The 25498-nt window shown below is 45.0% G+C and overlaps 2 protein-coding genes across 2 annotated transcripts; both read left to right on the top strand.

Annotated features, from left to right (window-relative positions):
• The first annotated feature begins 959 nt into the window (after positions 1 to 959).
• Positions 960 to 25498, top strand: LOC117389281 (sterol 26-hydroxylase, mitochondrial). The gene is made up of 9 exons (XM_033986931.2): positions 960 to 1544; positions 5971 to 6152; positions 8453 to 8652; positions 8742 to 8939; positions 9809 to 9972; positions 10538 to 10695; positions 11800 to 11881; positions 13474 to 13674; positions 25107 to 25498. The coding sequence occupies exons 1-9, from the start codon at positions 1284 to 1286 to the stop codon at positions 25221 to 25223; spliced, it is 1563 nt and encodes a 520-aa protein (XP_033842822.1). The 5' UTR covers positions 960 to 1283; the 3' UTR covers positions 25224 to 25498.
• LOC117389278 (E3 ubiquitin/ISG15 ligase TRIM25-like) lies at positions 18108 to 19741 on the top strand. The gene has a single exon (XM_033986929.2). It carries the CDS (start codon positions 18116 to 18118, stop codon positions 19739 to 19741), a length of 1626 nt encoding a protein of 541 aa, XP_033842820.1. The 5' UTR covers positions 18108 to 18115.

Below are 25498 nucleotides of genomic sequence, written 5' to 3'. Positions count from 1 at the left end.
GGGCGGGGTCTGGAGGGCTAAAGGGGAGAGTGAGGGAGGAGGAGGAAGAGGGGCGGGGTCTGGAGGGCTAAAGGGGAGAGTGAGGGAGGAGGAGGAGGGGCGTGGTCTTCCCCAAGGAGGCGTCCAGGAGGCGTGATCAGAAACGGCTGACTGTAATTAGGGCAGTTCTATGTGATGTCATGTAGTACAGACACAGCACACACTTAGATCTGGACTTTCGTCAAATGTCCCGAGCTCTAAAATAAATCCACTAGAGTCGTGTGAAACTGAAGGATGCAGAGTGAACCATGTCCCAGCCAGAAATAAACAAAAGCAGGACAAAACAAGGACTTAAATCAGTGATGGAGACACTGTGGCTTTGGCTCCTCCCACTGCTCCACCCTCTGTCTCGCCTCTGTCACTAGAGCTGTGTTATGTAATGAGACGCTGGACCGAGTCTGTACTGGGTCATTCCGGTGCAAGGGCTAAACCAGGACTGAAGCAGGACTGAAGCAGGACTGAAGCAGGACTGAACCAGGACTAAACCAGGACTGAAGCAGGACTAAACCAGGACTGAAGCAGGACTGAAGCAGGACTGAAGCAGGTCTAAACAAGGGCTAAACCAGGACTAAACCAGGGCTAAACCAGGTCTAAACCAGGTCTGAAGCAGGACTGAAGCAGGACTGAAGCAGGACTAAACCAGGACTAAACCAGGACTAAACCAGGGCTAAACCAGGTCTAAAAGAGGGCTAAACCAGGACTGAAGCAGGACTGAAGCAGGACTGAAACAGGACTAAACCAGGGCTAAACCAGGACTGAAGCAGGACTGAAGCAGGACTAAACCAGGACTGAAGCAGGACTGAAGCAGGACTAAACCAGGGCTAAACCAGGGCTAAACCAGGTCTAAAAGAGGGCTAAACCAGGACTGAAGCAGGACTGAAGCAGGACTGAAACAGGACTAAACCAGGGCTAAACCAGGACTGAAGCAGGACTAAACCAGGACTGAAGCAGGACTAAACCAGGGCTAAACCAGGGCTAAACCAGGGCTAAACCAGGACTAAACCAGGACTAAACCAGGACTGAAGCAGGACTAAACCAGGTCTAAACCAGGTCTAAACCCAGGCTAAACCAGGACTGAACCCAGGACTGAACCCAGAACTTAACCCAGGACTAAACCAGGGCTAAACCAGAACCAAACCAGGACTGAACCCAGGGCTAAACCAGGACTAAATTGTACCTAAGATAGTACTGAACAAAGACTAAGTCTGGACTAATCACTGGTCAAGACTTTACTCTGTACCAACATGATGTCTGCACTGGTCCAGTCTTGGTCTAGGTCTAGATCTGGACTTTTGAGACCCCAGACTGCAGGACCGTCTTTAGTCCCTCGTCTCTGTGTAGTCCGGTCATCTGTCGCCTCCAGCTCCGTGTCGACTCAAGTCCGAGACGAGGCCGGGACAAAGAGCGGAGTCCGGACCGTGAAAGACCTGCCCAAAGTCGGGTTCTTGAGGTTCTTCTACAGGCTGGTCGTCAAGGGCTACTACATCCGAATGCACGAGCTACAGGTGGGTAAAGAAATGGACTTTTTTTATTAGATTGTAAATAAATACCATATAATTTGTGGTGTAACTGTCAGGCGCAGACGTGACGACCTGGTTTATGGGTAATATAAAGCTCAGCGTCGTCTCTGTCGCTTTAAATAAACAAAAGTCACATGATTTTTGTCACAACAGCTTCAGAAAGTGGAGCCATGATTCAACCCCGGAGAGTTAAAACCGTTGAATCTCAAATAAATACGATAATAATGTTTCCATCGTTGTGAATTTTCATGTTTAATGCCTCACAAAGACGGTGAATGTCCCATGGAGTTAAACAGGCCCCGCCCTCCATTTTGAAATCATCAAATTGCCAAACATGAGCCATGAGGTTGCTGTAATATGGTGCCATTTTGAGGACTTTTTCTTCCATTCTAAAGACCTTATATTTTGTCTTAAATTGTTTATTTCCATGGCAGCTGTCTTCTGTGTCACTTTGAAACCCATGGAAAGGTCGTGTTCTCGAGTGTGTACGATGTGGATGGTGTCGTTTCAGGTGGAGGGCGGGGCCTATGGGAAATCTCCAAATTTATAATCCACAAATGTTGTTATTTGTTTGGGATTGACTCCATAAACTTGAGTCCTGGTTTAGTCCTGGTTTAGTCCTGGTTTAGTCCTGGTTTAGTCCTGGTTTAGTCCTGGTTTAGTCCTGGTTTAGTCCTGGTTTAGTCCTGGTTTAGTCCTGGTTTAGTCCTTGTTTAGTCCTGGTTTAGTCCTTGTTCAGTCCTTGTTTAGACCTGGTTTAGTCCTGATTTAGTCCTGGTTTAGTCCTGGTTTAGTCCTTGTTCAGTCCTTGTTTAGACCTGGTTTAGTCCTGGTTTAGTCCTGGTTCAGTCCTTGTTTAGTCCTGGTTTAGTCCTGGTTTAGTCCTGGTTTAGTCCTTGTTCAGTCCTTGTTCAGTCCTTGTTTAGTCCTGGTTTAGTCCTGGTTTAGTCCTGGTTTAGTCCTGGTTTAGTCCTGGTTTAGTCCTTGTTCAGTCCTTGTTCAGTCCTTGTTTAGTCCTGGTTTAGTCCTGGTTTAGTCCTGGTTTAGTCCTCGTTTAGTCCTGGTTTAGTCCTCGTTTAGTCCTGGTTTAGTCCTCGTTTAGTCCTGGTTTAGTCCTTGTTCAGTCCTTGTTCAGTCCTTGTTTAGTCCTGGTTTTGTCACATCTCCAACTCCAATAAAGTTGGACGCTGTGTAAAACTTTAGCAGAAAAGCAGAATACAATTATTTGTAAATCCTTTTCAACCTATAATGAACTGCAAAGCTCAAAACCTTGTGATGTCATGAAGTGGTAGTTTTCATGTGAGCAGCTTCTTTTACCTTTAGTTCAGTCGAGATAAGAGACAACTCCAGGACTGAGATGATCCAAATGATTCTAGAAATGACGGTGTGTGGAGTTTAAAAACACAGTGGAGCACTTCCTGTATCACCACATGATGACATCACAAGGTGGAACGGAGTGTTTTCAGTTTGAGAGAAGAACTCGGCCTAAATCTGCAGGTTTGTGCGTTAAACATGTGAGAATGAAACAAAAGAACACAACTCCAGGTCTGTGTGTGACGAGGAAACACTGAAAACAGGGTGACGTTTAAATCATGAGCTGCTGAAAAGTTGCGTGGGTTTTAAATTCTTTCGTTGTTTTCCGTCATGTGTGGGGCAGTTTGTTTGGCCCGTTTGGAAATGCCCGTGTGATCAGATTACTGCTGTCGCCGTGGTAACTGCAGGTTTCAGCTTTCCCCGTCAAAGAGCATTGTTTTTGACCTGCGTATCTACACGGGACACGATTTAAGTGCGAGTTTCACGAAAACATCATCATATTTAAGGCCTTAATATGTGACTGTTTAAGCCAAATAAAAACATGTTTGTTTGTGTGTTTGTTTGTTTTTCATTTTGGTTGTGTTCACTTATTTTGGGCGCCTCCTCCTGCTTATTTCAATGCAGACGTTGTTCCTTTGGCTAAAATATTCCACAGTATGGCATAAAACTCATGTATTGCTGTGTTTCAGACAACATTCTACCGTCTTAGTGTTTAATACAGATGAAGAGCGGCGAAAACAAATGTGGTTAAAATGCAGATTTGTGTCATACAGGGCAGACTGGGCAGCTGCTCAGGGCCCCGAGCCCAGCAGGGGGCCCCCAAGAGCCCGTACATTTATATTGAAAATAATATATCTTTTTTTTTTGTGGATGAAGTGTTTAGTACCTAAAGCCTAGTCATCGCTACAACATCACGAAAAAATGGCTAAAAAGTGGATGGACAGATTGATATAGTAGTCCTGGTTTAGTCCCGGTTCAGTCCCATTTTAGTCCCGGTTTAGTCCCGGTTTAGTCCCGGTTCAGTCCCGGTTTAGTCCCGGTTTAGTCCCGGTTCAGTCCCGGTTTAGTCCCGGTTTAGTCCCGGTTTAGTCCCGGTTTAGACCCGTTCAGTCCCGGTTTAGTCCCGGTTCAGTCCCGGTTTAGTCCCGGTTTAGTCCCGGTTTAGTCCTGGTTTAGTCCTGGTTTAGTCCTGGTTTAGTCCTGGTTTAGTCCTGGTTTAGTCCTGGTTTAGTCCTGGTTTAGTCCTTGTTCAGTCCTTGTTTAGACCTGGTTCAGTCCTGGTTCAGTCCTGTTTTAGTCCCTGTTTTAGTCCCAGTTTAGTCCCGGTTCAGTCCCGGTTCAGTCCCGGTTCAGTCCCGGTTCAGTCCCGGTTCAGTCCCGGTTCAGTCCCGGTTCAGTCCCGGTTTAGGCCCGTTTTAGGCCCGTTTTAGTCCCGGTTCAGTCCCGGTTCAGTCCCGGTTCAGTCCCGGTTTAGTCCCGGTTTAGTCCCGGTTCAGTCCCGGTTCAGTCCCGGTTCAGTCCCGGTTTAGGCCCGTTTTAGTCCCGTTTTAGTCCCGGTTCAGTCCCGGTTCAGTCCCGGTTCAGTCCCGGTTCAATCCCGTTTTAGTCCAGGTTTAGTCCCGGTTTAGTCCCGGTTTAGTCCCGGTTTAGACCTGTTCAGTCCCGGTTCAGTCCCGGTTCAGTCCCGGTTTAGTCCCGTTTTAGTCCCGTTTTAGTCCTGTTTTAGTCCTGTTTTAGTCCTGTTTTAGTCCCGGTTTAGTCCCGTTTTAGTCCTGTTTTAGTCCCGGTTTAGTCCCGGTTTAGTCCTGTTTTAGTCCCGGTTCAGTCCTGGTTCAGTCCTGGTTCAGTCACCTTTTCGGGGCCCCAGACACACATTGAGCTGAGGGCCGGCCCCTCAGACCCAGGGCCGGCCCCTCAGACCTGGGGCCGGCCCTGGTCACAGCAGGTTCAGATTCGACGTTTGTTCTTTTACGTTGTGGATGTTTCACTGCCCCCTTCTGGGAGTATGACGTCATCACATCAGGATCTGAAAACCACCGGTCTGCACAGAGAATGTTCCGGAGTATGGCTTTAACGTTCGATTTCCATTGTGCAGGTGAAAAGCCAACTCCAGAAAGTTTGACAGAACCAGTATTACTAAAAAAAACCTTGAATCATTTTTTTTTTTTTTCCAGTTTTGTAAGTTTATATTTTTACTTCCTGGTTGGACAGGGGCAGATGTGACACATGTAGAGGTGGTTTCATGACTGTTACTTAGCAACCATAATGTAAACAAAGGCCTGCTCCTCTCTCCTCCTCCTCCCCCTCTCTCCTCTTCCCCCTCTCCTCCTCCTCTCTCCTCCTCCTCTCACCTCTCCTCCTTCTCTTCCTCCCTCTCACCTCCTCTCCTCCTCCCCCTCTCTCCTCCTCCTCTCCTCCTCCTCCCCCTCTCTCCTCCTCCTCCTCTCCTCCTCTCCTCCTCTCTTCTCCCCCTCTCCTCCTCTCTTCTCCCCCTCTCCCCTCCTCCCCCTCTCTCCTCCTCTCCTCCTCCTCTCTTCTCCTCCTCCCCCTCTCTCCCCCTCTCTCCTCCTCCTCTCTCCCCCTCTCTCCTCCTCCTCTCTCCTCCTCTCCTCCTCCTCTCTTCTCCTCCTCCCCCTCTCTCCTCCTCTCCTCCTCCTCTCTTCTCCTCCTCCCCCTCTCTCCCCCTCTCTCCCCCTCTCTCCTCCTCCTCTCTCCCCCTCTCTCCTCCTCCTCTCTCCCCCTCTCTCCTCCCCCTCTCTCCTCCTCCTCCTCCTCCTCCTCCCCCTCTCTCCTCCTCCTCCTCTCCTCCTCCCTCTCTCCTCTCCTCCCCCTCTCTCCCCCTCTCTCCCCCTCTCTCCTCCTCCTCCTCCTCCCCCTCTCTCCTCCTCCTCCTCCTCCTCCCCCTCTCTCCTCCTCTCTCCTCCCCCTCTCTCCTCCTCTCCTCCTCCTCTCTTCTCCTCCTCTCTCCTCCTCTCTTCTCCTCCTCTCTCCCCCTCTCTCCTCCTCCTCTCTTCTCCTCCTCCTCCCCCTCTCTCCTCCTCCTCCTCCTCTCCTCCTCTCCTCCTCCCTCTCTCCTCCTCCTCCTCTCTCTTCACAGCTGTATGAGAAGAGTCTCTATGGCAGCATGTTCAGAGATGGTTTGGGGACAGTGGCGTTGGGCAGCGCCGAGCTCCTCGAGGAGGTCCTGAGGAGAGACGAGAAGTTCCCGGTGCGAGGAGACATGTCCCTGTGGAAGGAATACCGGGACACGCAAGGAATCGGATACGGCCCCTTCACAGAGTAACTAAAAACACACAAATATCAGTGTTTTTCTTTTTAAATTCATATTTTTTGTTGTAGAATAAATTGCAGTAGGTGAGAGCTGAAGAGAAGAGACGCGACGCTGGAGACACAGGAGCAGCTTATCCCAGTCTGTGCCATGCTTCTGTTGTAGGGAGTATTATACCTCTGACGCAGACTAAGTTAGGGTGACTAGACTTTCAAAATTCGAATCTGTGATAATACAACTGATTAAAATAATAATAATAATAATAATAATAATAATAATAATAATAATAATAATAATAATGGTAATAAGATCTGCCTTTATTAGTCCCACAGTGGGGAAATTCCAGTATTGCACCGCACAGTTAAAGGACAGAAGGAAAATGGAACATTCAATAAAACAAGATAATAGATAATAGCTTAAAATAATTTAAAAACAAGCTTAAAAATAAATAAAAAATAGACTCTAATGTAACACAAGTGCAGCATATAAACAGAATAAATCTCAGTAAATGATGATGATAATAATAATAATAATAATAATCAGTACAATGTTTTGGCTTTGTGATCATTTTGAAGCACGGTTTTCTGTATTTTAGCTAAACAAATGAAAATATCTACTGTTGGCAGGTATCAAATTGGTCAAAAATAGGGACATCTGGGACATTTCTTGAATAAAACGGGGACAAATCACTGTTTTGGTTAAATCTGCTGGGACAGGGGACACAGGGCTCAAAAGTGGGACGTCTGGTCACCACAGCGAAGTGTAAAGGTCACGTTAGTCTCTTATGTTCTGTAACAGGTAACATAAAGTCTATGAAACGCGCTAGTAAGTTTACACGCTTTTATTTTGGTAACTTCCGGTGTGAGCGGAAGTAGCGGGGAAACTGAAATTAGCTTGATATACTGCATAGAAAAGATAATTGGAGTTAACGGGGAAAAACAAAACAAAAAACTACGGTTAAAAGTTCCCATAACTCAAAGATAACAACAGCCAACAGGGGAACAGGTTTGTTTTATTTATGAATGAGTATCTGAGCAACGTGAAATCTGTACTGATAAAATGAACGGGAGAAAATGGATAACAGTTATGCTAATGCTAATGAGCTAATAATATGAGAATGATGAGGGCACGTGCTCATTTATGTTATTTTGCTCTTATTTTGCTTTTATAGGGGCTGAGCTGACAGTGTGTCCACAGCAAATGGAGATTCTCTAACAATTATTATTTTTATTTATTTAATTTGTAGTTAAATGTTTTATTTATTTAATTAAGTTTTGTGTTTCCCTTTTTTTTTTTTTTACCCATTAAACTAGATGGAGTGCAGGGCCTATATATAAGTCTATGGGAGATTCACTGTTTTTGAAAGTAATCTCCAAACTCTTGATCTACAAATGTTGAATCCTCTCGTTATTTGTTTGGAATCGGCTCCACAAACTTGTCATATTAGTCTGATGGTGTAAAGTCCTTTCAGCTGACGACACTCACGTCTTTGGGGTTGAAAAATGGCTCCACTTTCTGAAGCTTTTGTGAAAAAATCATTTGGAATTACACAGATATTAACCATAAACCAGGTCCACACATCTGCATCTGACAATTACTCCCCCGAAGAACTCCACCTGAAAGTTCTCAGCTTTAGTATTAAACTGTAGTTATTCTAAAATATTGTGATATTATGTGAACACAACCAATTTTTCCATATCCACAAGTGAGAGGTTATTTAAATATTAATATTATCTCCTTTTAGATCTAAATGTCCCTGTGTCTTCATGGAGTCTTATTCTGTAAAAAAAATCTACAAACCCTGTAGCTTAAACATCTACAAACATGTTCTGACAACAGGCGCGGCTCACAAAACATCACGACGTTGTAGAATCCTCGTAGTTTAAGCAGAAAACGGCGCGTTCCACCGTGTGATGTCATCGTGTGGTGATACAGGAAGTGCTCCGCTGTGTTTTTAAACTCCACACACCTTCATTTCTAGAATCCTTTAGATGATCTTAGCCCGGGAATTTCCGATCTTTACTGAACTAAAGGTAAAAGGTGGACGTTAACTTGAAAACTACCACTTCATGACATCGCAAGGTGGAGCAGATCGTTTTGAGGTTTAGCGATGTAGACGGGATTACTCAGACATGTGTGAATGAAACAAAACACTACTCCAGGTCTATTTTTGATGAGGAAACGGCGTTAGAACATGGTTTGACGCTTACAAGAGTCACTTTTGTGTAATATAGGACCTTTTGATATTCCAGCTTCTTTCAAATGTAAAATAAACAGTTCATTCTTCAGCTCTTCACCCGTGTCGGTTCAGGGAGGGCGAGCGTTGGTATCGGCTGCGCTCGGTGCTGAACAAGAGGATGCTGCTCCCAAAGGAGACTCATCAGTTTGGACCTTTGATCTGGGAGGTGGTCCAAGACTTCACAGACCGAGTCCAAGTCCTGAGGCAGTCCAGTCCCACCGGAGATCTGGTGCACGACATCGCCAACGAGCTGTACCGCTTCTCTCTGGAGGGTGGGGGGGGGGCGTCCCCGAGTCAAATCTTATCATCATTTTTAAAACGATACCAGAATAATGAGTTTGTTTTCACGTCTTTGTCTTAGGTATAGCCTCCCTCCTGTTCGAGACGAGGATCGGCTGTCTGGAGGAGCCGATTCCTGAGGGCACACAGGACTTTATAAACTCCATCATCCAGATGTTCTCCAACAGTCCCCACGTCATCGCGCTGCCCAAGTGGAGTCGCCCTCTGCTGCCCTACTGGCGCCGCTACAACACCGGCTGGGAGGGCATCTTCAAATTTGGTCAGTGGGCGCAACATCTGATTTATGTTTCACGTTAATAACCCAACAGATGGAACATTAAAGAAGAGATGAGACATTTTTTGCATTTGTTTATTGTCAACAGCAATATTGATCTACAGTGGTTTATAATAGAAACAGGTCTGTCAAAACCGATTCTCTGCTGCGGACTCATAAAAAAACACTTTACATAACGTGCCCCCTATAAAGCAGACATATAGCGCTTGTTTTTTTTGTTTGTTTTTTTTAAATTAGGACAGTACATATTAATCAATGTGTCTACAAAAAAGTTTCCACATAAATATGCCAGAGTTGGCGCTGGAGCTAAATTTCATCCGTTGTCTTAAGGCAGGTGCAAACATGAAACATTCAGTATGAAAACATAGACATTTAGACATTACACCAGACATAAACACACAACATGAGAACACAATAACATGACATTACACTAATTACAATAAAAGTGCCTCAGTCTAGAGTATAAAGAGCCCAAGACAAATGGATAGTCATCTGTGAGTACAGGACTGCAGCGTTTTCAACCAGCTCTTAAGGATTTGTTTGAAGGTTGAGAAGCGTCCAGTTTCTAATGTTTTCTGTTCGTGTGTTCCATAATTTTGAGCCTCTGATAGATGTCACAGTTTGGCAAAATTTAGTTCTGCTTGTGTTTGCTCTGCAGTTATGATCTCTGACACCCGTCGATTATTATGTCGTAATTTAGACATTTTAAATCGCAGTAATCATCTAAAACGACTTAAGATACGACTTTCTAAGATACATGTTAGAAAACACGGCCCCTCCCACTGACCGCTGTTTTTAAGTATTTTCATTTTGTACGATTCATCAATTCATTTGTTTTATCCTTCCTCTTTCAGCCAAGGTGTTGATAGACCGTAAGATGGCGGAGATTGAGTGTCGGGTGCACCAGCAGGAGGCGCTGGAGGGCGAGTACCTGACGCACCTCCTGTCCAACACGAACATGAGCCTGAAGGACGTGTACGGGAGCGTCGCCGAGCTGCTGCTGGCCGGAGTCGACACGGTAACGAGCCCCATGACGTCACGTGTGAACCAAGCCACCGCTGATTTCCTGGGTAAATGTGAATACGCAGGGAAGACTTATGCACGAACAAAGCCAGAACGTCACCAGGGCGATCACGTGGCTTTCTGGGTTTCTTGGTTTTCACACTGCGCAGTAGTTACAGAGGTATTGAAGGAGTTGTTATAGTTGTATTTGGAGTTATTCATGTTTGAGTATTCTTTATTCTCCTGTATTCATGACGTTTTTGCTCCGATCAGTCCATGTTTTCGCCTCCATCGGTCCACGCCCACTGTGACATACTTACTTCGTTCTCCAATTCAGCGATACTCGTAGGATTCGGCAGCGTCGCGTAGTAACTTTGGTACAGCTGCTCGCTAGTGTGATGTGCAGCTGTCCATAGGGGGCGCCGGTAGCCTATACAAAAACAGCAAATCTGTAATCTGACAAGTAAACAACACGTTCAACCACAGAATTCCGACCTGTCTCTGGCTCAGGTTAAACTAGAGACCGGGATGACGTCATGTAAATTCAACCTTTGGTCCTATTTCCACGTCTTTCTCCCCAGACGTCGAACACACTGACCTGGGCCCTGCACCTGCTCTCCCTGAACCCTGAGGTTCAGAGCAGACTCTACAGAGAGGTGTCCCGGAGCGGCCCAGAACCCTCTGCTGAGGAGGTAACCCGGATGCCCTACCTGAAGGCCACCATTAAAGAAACCCTACGGTAAATGAGGAGATGATGCCCCTGGGTTTACTGCAGGAGGACTGAAGCTGGGCCACTATAACTCCACAGATGTGTCACTCTGTGCTCTGTCTGTATTGTATTAATGTCAGAACTTGTCTTTCCCCAGTACAGACACACACAGCACTAAAATAAAGGGCTACAGCTCTGCACAGTGTCTCTATGACCCTGTACAGTGTCTCTATGACCCTGCACAGTGTCTCTATGATCCTGCACAGTGTCTCTATGATCCTGCACAGTGTCTCTATGACCCTGTACAGTGTCTCTATGACCCTGTACAGTGTCTCTATGACCCTGTGCAGTGTCTCTATGATCCTGCGCAGTGTCTCTATGACCCTGTGCAGTGTCTCTATGATCCTGCGCAGTGTCTCTATGACCCTGTGCAGTGTCTCTATGACCCTGTGCAGTGTCTCTATGACCCTGCGCAGTGTCTCTATGACCCTGCGCAGTGTCTCTATGACCCTGCGCAGTGTCTCTATGACCCTGCGCAGTGTCTCTATGACCCTGCGCAGTGTCTCTATGACCCTGCACAGTGTCTCTATGACCCTGTACAGAGCAGCACACGAGCAGGACACACAGTCCAGAAAGACACTGTTTTATACAGGAGACGATTCAAGTTCTGTTCTGTCCTCCACCTCCTGTCCCTCACCTCCTGTCCTCCACCTCCTGTCCTCCACCTCCTGTCCTCCACCTCTTGTCCCTCACCTCTTGTCCCTCACCTCCTGTCCTCCACCTCCTGCCCCACACCTCCTGTCCTCCACCTCCTGTCCTCCACCTCCGGTCCCTCACCTCTTGTCCTCCACCTCCTGTCCTGAGTCCAGAGGACAGCCCAGGACTGGACTGTCCAGTGTCTCGTCTCTGTCTCTGTGCTGCTGCAGACCACACCACTCATGAGTCTGCTGGCAGCACAGAGCAGTAGAAGTTCCTCAGGAGCCTCTCTCTCCAAAAGGCTGCAGTCTCCTCAGGAGGAAGAGCTGCTCTGGCCCTTTCTGTACAGTGGAACATTATTGTTCATTAATCACGAAGTGCGTGTTAGCATGCTAGTTGTTGTTATGTTTACCATGATGTCAAAACTCTGTTTTTCAGGATGTATCCAGTTGTTCCCTTGAACGCAAGAATCTTCTCAGAGAAAGACGTCGTAATCGGTGGATACTATTTTCCAAAGAAGTTAAGTCTGATTTTAATCAAACTTAAAGCCACAGTGTGTAACATTTTAGCCAAAAAAAACCCCCAAAAAACAAATAAAAATTAACATAACTGAGAAACTACACGTGCATCTGCTGAATGCACAAACAGCACTAAACACTTATGTATCCAAAGTAAAACCAGTTCTGTGTTTTGTTCTGAGTACGAGGAGATTCAGAGACGTCTTCTGTGTTTGAGAGACACGTGATAGAAACAAGCGACTGTGATTGGACCGTCCAAAAATGGTACACGTCTTCACTCCAGTTGACAGATTTGAACTTTGTCAATTGCTACTAAAAATGGTACAGTCATTGTGGTTTCAGTCACAGGACAGACTGGCTGTACATTCATTCAGATACTTGATGTGTTGTTGAAGTGATTCCCACAGTTTCATACTCAAACGACAGTGGAGTTGTATATTTGAATTGTTTTCATTTAATACAATTGTGCAGGTTAAATATGTTATTCACATCTACCTGTTGTCATAAAGAAGAATTATTTGTATTACCTTTTTTTTTTTGTTCAGCACGTTTTGAGAAGATGTCTCCTTAAAACATTTGGCTCAATTTGCTGCATTTGTCTTGAATTCAGTCGATCTGATAATAGTGTGATCTGCAGCAAAATGAGCCAAACGGAAGAGTCTGGGTAAATGAGCCAAAGCGAAGAGTCTGAGTAAATGAGCCAAAGTGAAGAGTCTGTGTAAATGAGCCAAAGTGAAGAGTCTGTGTAAATGAGCCAAAGCGAAGAGTCTGGGTAAATGAGCCAAAGCGAAGAGTCAAAGTGTCAAAATATGCCGACATCTGGGTCCGCTTTCTGGGAGAACAGCGTGAAAAAGAGCCATGTCCAGACTTTCCTCGGGTAAATGATGAGATCACCAAACCACAACTAAATAAAAAAAAAAATAAAATAAAAAAATAAAATAAATAAATATACAGAGACACAGAGATGGGAGCATTTACAATAGTTTGGACTTTCTCACTCTGTCCTATTTAGGGATTATTAGGTTTTATATACGGTCAGTGACATGTATCAGACAACTAAACAAATATAATGTAAATTACGCAAGAGCAATAGTATGAACACTGGCTGTGGTTACATGCACACTGCACAGAGTGAGACTTTTGCTGAGACTTATTTTTTTTAAACAGTTTGCAGTACTATCCTGGACTATGCACTTTGGCTAAGGCGTGTATGATAATTCTATACTGGGTTTCAGATGACATTCAATGATAATATTCCAATAAAGTTTAATACAGATGGTTACAACTAAAATGAATATGGTTAAAATGCAGTTTTGTGTTGTATTACAGTGAGTTCTTAAGTCCAGTCACTGATAGAAATGATCAGGTTCACCGTTTGTGCTTTTACCTTTTGTATATTTCATGGTAAAGTACAGTGTAAACAATAATTAAATCTGTCTATTGTCCCTCTGGGGCAACGACATCATCACATTGAAAAATCTAAAAGCACCACTCACTCAGTTATGTGTGCAGAGTGTCACCGTGGTAACTGCTGAACATCCCACCATAGACGTACATAAGTGTAAATTTAAATAATGTGACGTTTTCCTCACAGACGCCGTTCTGCTTCTATCACTACGCCATCTCACATGACGAGCGCACGTTCTCGGCTCCGTTCGAGTTCCGGCCGGAGCGCTGGATCAGGGACGGACACTCGCTGCCTCATCCGTTTGGGTCCATCCCATTCGGGTTCGGGGTCAGAGGTTGTGTGGGTCGCCGCTTCGCAGAGCTGGAGATGAACATGCTTCTCTTCCAGGTAAAAGCACGAGTTAAAAAAGCAAGAGTAAGTAGGAGTGACCTTGCTTCAAAATAATATTACTCAAGTAGAAGTACAAAGTAGTGGTCCAAGAAATTTCTCAGGTAAGACTAAAAATGTATTTGGGAAAAAATACTACTAAGAGTAACTTAAAGAGTAACTGTTGGGACATAACATCTGATTTATAATTTGAAGTGAATGTGACAAAACATGAAATAATGCACAAAATCTGGAATTTTCAAACAGACACAAAATTGAGCCAAACAGAATAAAATCTGAAGGAGCAGGAGGAGGAAACACAAGTTATTGTATTGTATTGTTACATCAAGCTCCAGTCCAGCCTCACAGAGGGAAGAGAAAACAAAACTTTTACTCGAGTAAGAGTACTGGTACTTCTCAAGTAGAAAGTATGCTGCCAGAAAAGTACAATTTCTTAAAAAAAGAGGACGACCCACCTCTGGTAATGACTTCTGATTTTGCCCCCCATGTAGAAAGACACATGGAAAAACAAGTTCTCTGTTGAGTTTAGATCAAAATGTGGTTCTGCTGGTCTGTCAGGCGCTCATTAAAATGACACGAGTCAAGTCCAAATGTCTCATGTCTTTGACTGTTTCTACTGTCTCTATATCACAATAAAAAGAAATAATACAAATGAAATCAAATGACACGAGGAAACGTGCTGTCCTCATCTGTCCTCACCTGTCACCTGTCCTCTCCTGGCCACACCTGTCCACACTTGTCCTCACCTGTCCTCACCTGTCCTCACCTGTCCTCACCTGTCCACACCTGTCACCTGTCTTCAGCTGTCACCTGTCATCTGTCCTCACCTGTCCACACCTGTCCTCACCTGTCCTCACCTGTCCTCACCTGTCAGAAGGTGCAGTATTTCCTGGTTGTTGTTTCCTTAAAGGGCTGAACTATATATAGACATGTCATTGAGTTTTCAGACTAATGGTCTAATTGTGATTAGATTTGAAATATATGATCTTGGTTCAGGCGACATCACAACATTATAAGAGCCCATAGGTTAAAACTGGTGAAGGACACACAAGAATTCTATGGTGTAAATTCTCTTTCTACTGTCAAACTGCAGATGTAAATAAAGCCACATTTCCTTCTAGAAAGAGCCTGATGAAGGTGGTGTTTGTTGATAAGTTTATAAAGCCTGCCTCCTCACACCAAAGCACTGTGGCACTACACTGATCCTTTATACTTTGTTCCTCTTTGATTCTCTTTGATTCAGTTTTGTTCAGAAGCCCCAATTTGTAACCATAGACATTTGTCCAACGATGCCACCCTGAAGAGGATATGTAGGTATTAAAAGCTATGTAAAGGCTAACACAGGTAAGTATGCAGTGACAGAGACATGAAATATCAACAGTATACAATTTTATTAAGTTACTTACTGGTATAAAAAGTTTTGTTTTTTTAAGATAATTCATTCTCAGTAATTAATTTCATTCACTCTATAAAACATACAGTAACATTCAGTAATGACAGTATTTGGCTACATTAAATCTACAGAAAAAAGCAGCACCAATACCCACAGCAGCTTAATTTGGAGTTGGACTGTAGTTCTGAGTGAGTCCAATTTTTGTGAGAGACAAAGGGGGAGAGAAGAGGAGACTCGTAGAATAGGAACTATTAAAAACATATGTAGCAGGACAGGGTCAATGCAATAGCTATACTTACCAAAGTTTTAAGAATGCGCCGCTCGCACAGAAGGACCCAGCACTGAGAGTAGGTGTAATCTGGTCGCCCCACGCTATAGACAGCACTAGATTAACTTTAAATGTAACAGTATATTGTAATTGAGCAGAAAAAAAACAACACTTTAGAATATTGTGTGTGTATGTGCACGCAATGGACGTCTCCGAAAGCAGAAATGTATGTTTGTACACATTGGCCAATAAATAAATGAATGGATAATCATCACATAATACTTACTGACTGAAGGTGCATCGCGAGGCACAATCACCAGGCTTTAAGCTCAAGAAAGGTGATTTAGAGCAATATTAAGGCTTAATCCGGTGTTCGTGCTACTGCACTGCTCATACATGGCAGGCGACATCAAACGTGACCAAGAGCTCGAGCAGGTGAGGGACCCTTCTTCTTAAAGGTTCAGGTCACACTCAATAGGTCAACGGCAGGTACACAGGCCTACTGCCACATTCTGCCCCGACCGTGGACTTCAACAACTTAATTCCAAGGTTTAAAGATGGCAGACATTGAATTTGACTCCGAATTCCTTGCGTTTAGTACGGATGGAGGTAAGTGGTGTGGATTCAGGTGGCAACCAGTGGTAGAGCGTAGATGATCCTGAAGCTGCCCTGAGTTCTAACTGAAGTAGCTGCTCTGGTATGACATACCACAAGTTCCCATCACAAGATGATTCACTGGGTGACTTTAGACGACCACCCTCTGAAGGGTCACCCACAACAGTGCCTTTATTAGTGGGTGATGAATTTGTTTACTTTTTGTCTGGTCCTGCAGAGGAGCAATTGTCTAAGCAGGTCCACCTTCTTGTGGAGTCTTCAAGACAATATGTAGCACTGAAGACCAGAAGTTCTGCATCTTATACCAACCCATAAAACCAGTGTTGTGCACCGAGATCAGCTCTCCTTTCCCCAAAGGTTGACCACATACATGTTGATCATGGTGGGCTTTCCGGCACTGCATTTTTGAGCGCCAAGTATAAGAGCGGTTGATACTTAGAGATCCTTTTGTGAAGCTCACCAGCGATGGATTCTGGGACCAGGGTTCTTGACCAAACATCATGTAGATTGGTGACTCATCAGTTTACAGATATGGTGTGGTATTATGGGCATATAAAACTTGTGACAAACAAGAAGACCAATTACTTTTCTGGGAAGCGAAGCAAGTTGTGCAAAGTATGACTGAATCGTTCACACTGGCCATTCCGAGCCAGATGATAAGGTGTTGTTTGTTATTTGGCAATCCTGTAAACTCCACATAGCTGCTGCATCAGCAACCTCTCGAAGCTTCACTCCTGGTCTGAATGTATCCTAGCTGGAACTCCAAATTTAGGAAGCCAGGCACAAGAGCTGAGCTACTGTTAAGAGCACACTGGTCATAAGTTACAAAAGCTAGGGTGTACATCTGTGTAACACAGATGTTTTCCTCACCGTTCTGTGAAGGTTCAAGCAAGGTGAAATCAAGCACAATTACCTAATTTGGTTGCAAGGCCAGAAGGTGGCCCAGAAGGTGACCCATGACAACATGAGCTGGAGGACAAGAGTCCTTTGCAACCTGACAGCTTTTATATTACCGGCACCACTCAGTCACTCCCCTCAACATTCTTGGCCAGTAGCACCAAGCTCATAGCAGGCCCAGGGTTCTCTCTACCACCTGATGACTGTGTTCTTGATGAATTCCTCGTTAACTCCTCGACAGTCAAAGCCGCTGGAAGTTACAGTTGGAATTTGGCCTCACTGCTATCTGGATGAAATACCTTGCAATAAACTAACTCATTCCGTTCCACCAAACGGTCCCATTGCTGAAGCCATACCCTGCCGGAGGGAGAGAGATGTTTCTGCTTTTCAGCATTGGGCCGTACCTTAGCTTTACAAAAGGTCATAACCTCCTGAATGACAGTGTTTCCTGCAGGACACACATGTTTTAAGGAGAATGTCCGGGTAGAGCTGCCAAGACCTTTGCAGCCCATGCAAACCCTGAAAAGACTGTGGCACCTCCAGGGTAATTTCTGCAAGCTCATGGGAGGTGAAGCTTTTCTGGTGGGAGAATGCATCACCATTTTGATTGTTTTTACCGGATCTGTACCTCAGTTCAAAATCAAATGACCAGGCTTTAAGCCCAAGGTGATTTAGAGCAATATTAAGGCTTAATCCGATGTTTGTGCTAATGCACTGCTCTTACACGGCGCGCAACATCAAAAGCAACCAAGAGCTTGAGCAGGCGAGGGACCCTCCTTCTCAAAGGTTCAGGTCACATGCAATAGGCCACTGGCAGACTCACAGGCCTACTGCCACATTCTACCCCTCCTCCTTGTGTCGTCGCCCAGACGATGGAGTTCAGCAACTTAATTCCAAGGTTTAAAGATGGCAGACATTGAATTTGACACTAAATTCCTTGTGTTTAGTACGGCTCAAGATAAGTGAGGTGGCAGTTGGCGACCAACTGTAGGACTAGTGGTAGGACGAAGTTGTTCCTGAAGCTGCCCTGAGCTCTGACTCAAGTGGCTGCTCTGGTATGACATACCACAAGTTCCCAAGATGATTCACTGGGTAAACTGATGACAGTCTCTTTTAAACTCTGATAAAACATGTGTGTGCCATTAAGTGTGGCTGCTGCTTCCTACTTCCTTCTCAGACCTACAAAGAGCTGTGGGAGGAATCAGGCTGCACTGCTCATCCCACTCTTAAATTTCATTTGTGTCAAAGTGAAAGGTGATCCAGGAGAGATGGCGCAGAAAGCACTCGACCAAGAAGCCTTTTCCTGCTCCGTGTGTTTGGATCTACTGAAGGATCCTGTGACTATTCCCTGTGGACACAGCTACTGCAGGAACTGTGTCCAACAGCACTGGGACCAAGAGGACGAGAAGCAGCTCTACAGCTGTCCTGAATGTCGCCTCAGCTTCAGCCCCAGGCCTGCCCTGGGTAAAAACATCATGTTAGCAGCTGTAGTAGAGCAGATGAAGAAGACAGCACCCCTTGCTGCCCTCTGCTATGCCGGACCTGAGGATGTGTCCTGTGATGTGTGCACTGGGAGGAAGCTGAGAGCTGTCCAGTCCTGTCTGCAGTGTGTGGCCTCTTACTGTGAGCGCCACCTACAGCCTCATGATGAAGCTGCAGCTTTAAAGAAACACCAGCTGGTGGCGCCGTCTCACAGGCTCCAGGAAAACATCTGCTCTCAACACGACAAAGTGATGGATCTATTCTGCCACAGTGACCAGCAGCTGCTCTGCTCCCTGTGTGTGGACCAACATAAGGGTCATGTCATAATGACCTCTGCCTCAGAGAGGGCTCAGAGGCAGGCAGCGCCGCCGGTCACGAGGGCCCTGCTGCTCCAGAGCCTCCAGCACAAAGAGACAGATCTGAAGAGGCTCCAACAGGAGGCCCAGGACATCAGGAGCTCTGCCCAGACAGCAGTGCAGCGCAGCAACGACAGCTTCAGAGACATGGCCCTTCTCCTGGACAAAAGACGCTCTGAAGTGGAGCAGCAGATCCGTTCCCAGGAGGACACCCAACTGAGCCGAGTCCAAGAGCTCCAGGACCAACTGCAGCAGGACGTGAGGGGGCTGAAGAGGAGCCTCTCTGAGCTGGACACACTGGACCTCACCCAGGATCATAACCAGTTTATACAGCGCTACGCTTCACTGTCCCCACACACACAGAGCACAGAGCCAGCCACCATTCACACAGGGGACAGGGGATACTTCGAGGAAGTGACCAGAGCTGTGTCCAAGCTCAGGGACACACTCCAGCTCACTCTGAGTCCAGTCCAGGTTTTACTGTCACCAGCTGAACCAAGCTCCAGAGAGGACTTCTTATATTATTCTACAGAAATCACTCTGGACCCAAACACAGTTAATGCATGGCTGTCTCTGTCTGATGGAAACAGAAGAGTAACATCTATGAGTAAACCCCAGAGTTATTCAGATCATCCAGACAGATTCAGTAACAGGTGTCAGGTCCTGAGCAGAGAGAGTCTGACGGGCCGCTGTTACTGGGAGGTGGAGTGGAGCGGGAGGTGGGTTTTTATAGCAGTTTCATACAGAGAGATTCAGAGGAAAGGACGCTCTGATGAATGTAAATTTGGAAACAATGATAAATCCTGGGCCTTAGACACTGACAAAGCAACTTATTTGTTTTGGTTTAACAAAGTCCAGTCCCAGGTCTCAGGTCCGGTCGGGTCCAGAATCGGGGTTTACCTGGACCACAGTGCAGGGGTTTTGGCGTTTTACAGCGTCTCTGAAAGTACCATGAGCCTCCTCCACAGAGTCCAGACCAGGTTCAGTCGGCCTCTCTACACTGGGGTCAGGATTTATAATCCTGGAGGCATTGCACATTTCCCTAAACTGAAATAGCAGCTTTCCAAATACTTTTAGAATGCACTTGGTGTATATAAAAAATATTACCACTACTATTCTTACTACTAATAATAATAATACTGTCATATATTCTCTGATTCTCTCCATATTTGAGATGAGCCAGTCTTTTAACTTTGAACTTAATTTCTACTTTGAATTCCAATGTTGTTCCTCATGTAATGTATTTTTTTGTTTTTTTGAAAGTGATTCTCTTCTATGATGTAAACTACAGCAGTGGTTGTGTTTTTTCTTTGTGTTTCTGTTGTAGATGGACCTGTGTTTTGTGTTGAGTTGAGTCACAGTTTATTGTTTGTAAAAGCTCAAGGCCACAGAATGAATCACACTGGTTATATAAAGGTGAAGGCAGGACCATCTTTACATTCGAACTTTTGATTCACAAATAAATTTGTTTCATATGGATTTTTCTCTTCAAAAATATTACATTCATTGTGGAGGTGTAAAATATAGCACCACTGTAGGTGGAGGCAGGGGACACCATCTGAAATATTTGGCAAAGCTTGACCAAAGAGTCATCTTTTCATTGTGATTATGACACGTTTATGTCTGGGATATTCGCCAATGTTTATGCAGAGCGAATTCCACCTGAGCAGTTGGCCTGTTGTGATGGGAGGGTGTGGTACATACACTTGATCCAGAAGCTTAGATACACTTTATTAAAAGACACTTACCCTTTTTTTCTGTCTGGCATGAAATCAGACTAAACTTTTACTGTTTTACTTCAATTAGGATGACCAAAATTACATCTATTTGCTAAATGCTACAACAATGAGAGATGGATTTTTTTAGAGCATTTTTCATTACTTTCCTCAAAGTCAGAAGTTTACATTCATTTCATTAGTATTTGGTGCCATCCTTCCACAAGCTTCTCACAGTAGTTGGCAGGATTTTTCTTCCCATTCCTTGTGTAACTGAGCCAAGTTTGCAGGCCGCCTTGCTCGTGCATGTCTTTTCAGGTCTGCCCATACATTTTCAATAGGATTGAGATCAAGATCTTGTGATGGCCCCTCTAAAACATTGACTTTCTTATCCTTAAGCCACTTTGTAACCAGTTTGGTAGCTTTGGGTCATTGTCCATTTGGAAGATCCATTTGCACCCAAGCTTTAACATTCTGGCTGATGTCTTGAGATTTTGTTTCAGTATTTACACAAAATATTCTTTCCTCATGATGCCATCTAGTTTGTGAAGTCCCTTCTGCAGCAAAAGCACTCACCACATGATGCTCTCACCCCATATTCCACAGTTGGGATGGTGTTCTCAGGCTTGCAAGCTTCCCTCCATCCATCCATCCGTTCGTCCACCCATCCATTTTCTTCCGCTTATCCGGTGCTGGGTCGCAGGGGCATCAGTCTAAGCAGGGACTCCCAGACTTCCCTCACCGCAGACACGTCCTCAAGCTCCTCTGATGGGACACCAAGGTGTTCCCAGGCCAGTTGAGAGACAGTCCCTCCAGCGTCTCCTGGGTCTTCCCTGGGGCCTCCTTCCGGTGGGATATGCCCGGAACACCTCCCTTGGGAGGTGTCCAGGAGGCATTCTGAGGAGATGCCTGAGCCACCTCAGCTCGCTCCTCTCGACGTGTAGGAGCAGCGGCTCTACTCTGAGCTCCTCTCGTGTGACTGAGCCCCTCACCCTATCTCTAAGGAAGTGCCAAGCCACCTTTTTCTGGTCGAGAACCATGGCCTCGGATTTGGATTAGCTTCTCATCCCAGCCGCTTCACACTCGACTGCAAACCGCCCCAGTGCTGCATGTCCTGGCTCGATGAAGCCATCAGTCGACAACAAAGTTGATCATTGACCTCCAAACTAGGATGTCCTGGTGCCACGTGCACTGATGGACACCCTTGTGCTTGAATATGTTGTTTGTTATGGGTTCGTTGAGGGTTTAAAGGAAAACACATATTCTGTTGAGTGATTTAATGTGGTTTATTTGTTTTGTCCTACAAGTAGTTGGTGATGGGTAATTATTACCGGGCAATAATTAGGGACTGGTAAGTTGGAGCCTTATATGGGTTTTCTATAGTTTCTCCTGCTTGACTGATATGCCTGTGCTTTAGTTCTGTGCACTACACTGTGGTGTCTGGAGGTGGCACTGTGGGTCTGGCCTATATATGAGCGCACTCACCTGCTTTGAGTGTGTGTCCTTGGATCATGGAAAGACTTGCACATAGAAGGCATCAGTGCATGGCTATGGAGTGCAGCAGCTTTAAAAATAAGTGCCCGATCGCTTATGCTGACCATCTCAAGCAGTAAACCACCCAAAAGCGCACTTGTTATGGGCTACATACGTAAAATACAGGAAGCAAATGCAGAAACTGTCATAAATTATATATAAAAATCCAAATAAACGTGTCTGTTGTTTTTTACAATAACAGTAATTTAGTTTGATTTTTGGCCCTTGTTAACATAATGGTTGCCAGGTAACAGTTTGGAATTGCCTCTACCTCTCTGTCATATTTGCTGCTCATGTCTAAGCAGGAACTAAAATAATAAACTTCACCAAAATTACAAAACTGAAGAAAAAAAAAAAAACTAGAGCAACAAAATGTGTAATATATTTTATTGTTTGTACTTTCTCTATATCACAAAATAATAATAATAGTAATAATAATAAATCATATGACAGGAGTAATTGTACTGTCCTCACCTGTCTTCACCTGTCAGCAGACAGTGGACTACTTGGTTGTTCTTTCTTTTAAGGGCTAAAATATATAGACATGTCATTGAGTTTTCAGACTAATAGTCTATTTGTGATTAGATGTGAAATATATGAGCTTGGTTCAGGCGACATCACAAGCCGAAGAGAGCAGATGAAGAAGACAGCGCCCCCTGCTGCCCTCTGCTACGCCGGACCTGAGGATGTGTCCTGTGATGTGTGCACTGGGAGGAAGCTGTGAGCTGTCCAGTCCTGTCTGCAGTGTGTGGCCTCTTACTGTGAGCGCCACCTACAGTCTCATTATGAAGCTGCAGCATAAAAAAAAACTGCTTGTGGCTCCAGGAAAACATCCGCTCTCAACACAACCAAGTGATGAATCTATTCTGCTCCTTCTGCTCTGTGGACCAACATGAGGGTCATGACTAGGGATGGGATGATATACGATAATATCCCTAATCGTGATTAAAAAAAAAAGGTCAGCAATTAATTGTTCGTGGCATTTTTTTAATAATCGGAATAATTGCGCATGATTATAATCGCCTTTATGGCACCAGACTGACTCACATTTGCATTTTCAATACAAAAGCAATGACACTTGTTAGCTTCTCTGCCTATTGGGCAGAACAGTTATCGCTGTCTGAACTATATTCAGCTAGCACATGATAGCACATGATATATTTGATAGCACATGATATATTTTACCTACAATTATGTCAGCAGCAGAATAAACCACTCTTACTGATCGAGAACAGCGTCCAATCCACCAAAACATAAGGTCCTCTACTCCTGAGTCTAAACGCTATCTTCACTCTTTTTCACTCGATCATATACTTCCTTTGTTTTGTCCATTTCGTCATGTTTAAAATGCAAAACAACAGTGGATTTCTGCATCCACTCGACTTTGGCCATGTCCCAATTCACCAAAGTGCCTTCACTGCACCCTTCACAGTGTTCGTCGAAGGGCACATGTATCACTACCGGTGCGACAAGGCCTGTCCCATTTCGACAAGATGGCGGCTACACTGAAGAGTACACATTTTCAGCCAGATACTTTGAACAGCACTTCGAACGGTGCATTTGATGAATTAGGACACGGCCTATGTTTACGCACTTGTCAAGCTCCGTCTGTTTATAGAAAACCATGGCATGCCATAGCCTGTCGTGTTCCGCTGCTCATTGGCTGTAAGGGGAAAACATCACCAAACGTGTGTAATGTAATTGGTTGATTCTACAAGGGGAAGAGTGGGGCGTAAACTTTCAGTCATCTGTAGCATTGATTCACTGTCTGGGGTTCCAATAACCCACAACCCCCACCTTATTGGCCAACATTGGTGTCATTCAGAAGCTAATACGTTTGTTTAGCATTGAGGAACATAGTTAGTGCTGTCAGAAGTTTATTATGCCTGAAATCGACAAAAGAAATTCAAAAAAGTGACTGAGCAGATTTCACGTTTGGAATACTTTCCTGCGGCAGATTGGACATATATTCCCTGGACCTGTACGGAACGAATGAGATCAACTTTGTGGGAATATGTCGATGTTTGACAGAACCAGAGCGCTCAAAGGTAAGTGAAGTCCAAATCCAAATATTTAGCTTTTCTGTAAAAACATCTTTCCTGTCAGCACTGTGGTGATTGCAGTTGAAAATGGTTTGCATATTCAAGAGATGAGAGCTGTATCTTTCATTTGATGTGTAGATTGTGTGGGTGATGCAGAAATATATGTACATTGCTGTAAAGTTGTAAAGCAGGGGAACGTTAACAGGTTAATAATTATCGTGATAATATTGTTAATTATTTTGGCCATAATAATTGTGAGTCTAAATTTTAATATCATCCCATCCCTAATCATGACATAGTGCCCTCTGCCTCAGAGAGGGCTCAGAGGCAGGCAGAGCTGCCAGCCAGGAGGGCCCTGCTGCTCCAGAGCCTCCAGCACAAAGAGACAGGCCTGAAGAGGCTCCAACAGGAGGCCCAGGACATCAGGAGCTCTGCCCAGACAGCAGTGCAGCGCAGCAACGACAGCTTCAGAGACATGGCCCTTCTCCTGGACAAAAGACGCTCTGAAGTGGAGCAGCAGATCCGCTCCCAGGAGGACACCCAACTGAGCCGAGTCCAAGAGCTCCAGGACCAACTGCAGCAGGACGTGAGGGGGCTGAAGAGGAGCCTCTCTGAGCTGGACACACTGGACCTCACCCAGGATCATAACCAGTTTATACAGCGCTACGCTTCACTGTCCCCACACACACAGAGCACAGAGCCAGCCACCATTCACACAGGGGACTGGGGATACTTTGAGGAAGTGACCAGAGCTGTGTCCATCTAACCCTAACCCAGGACATTACAAGAACTAAACCAGGACTAAACCCAATACAACCCAGGACTAAAGCAGGACTTACACCAGCTCTAATCAAGTCTTGTTGTGTAATGACCCTGGCTCTTTTCATGTGGCATTTTCTGTTCCAAAACTGAAATTTCATTATAAAAATAGTGAAAAAAAAAAGATGTGATAAAAACCTTCGTCTTGCAGTGTTAGAACAGCAAAATAGAAGGAGCTAAAAACTCCTCTGTGTAGTTTTCAGACCCAATACTTTTACTTAAGTAATTTTTTTTTTACAATGTTCCACTCTCTCCCCTGTATTCTCCCTCTGTCCCTCCCTCTGTCCCTCCCTCTCTACGTTTCTCCTCCAGTTGGTGCGTTTGTTCGAGATCCAGCCGGACCCTTCGGTGGGAGAAGTGAAGAGTCTGAACAGAACTGTGCTGGTTCCAGACAAAAAACTCAACCTGCACTTTATACAGAGAGAGTGAGAGAAAGCGGGAGGGACTAGGAGGGAGAGAAAGGGAAGGGAGAGGTAGAGAGATGTGGGCAGAGAGAGATCAGAGAGAGTGAGAGAAGGGGAAGGGAGAGGAGTGGAGCGAGATCACAATCCCACAAAATGTCAAAGGCCACAGTTGGTGAAGTTCCATCATTTCATAACAAAAAGATCTCAACAAAATCTCCTGTTTTATTGTGCAGAAAAACTGATGCCCCTGTACAAACATGGGGATTCTTGTGTTGTGTGTAATTTAAAATAGGAACTTTA

The sequence above is a fragment of the Periophthalmus magnuspinnatus genome, chromosome 21 (genome assembly GCF_009829125.3).
Source record: "Periophthalmus magnuspinnatus isolate fPerMag1 chromosome 21, fPerMag1.2.pri, whole genome shotgun sequence".
Lineage (NCBI taxonomy): Eukaryota > Metazoa > Chordata > Actinopteri > Gobiiformes > Gobiidae > Periophthalmus > Periophthalmus magnuspinnatus.
The sequence above is the reverse complement of the archived record's forward strand: the minus strand, read 5'-3'. Positions and strand labels throughout refer to the sequence as shown.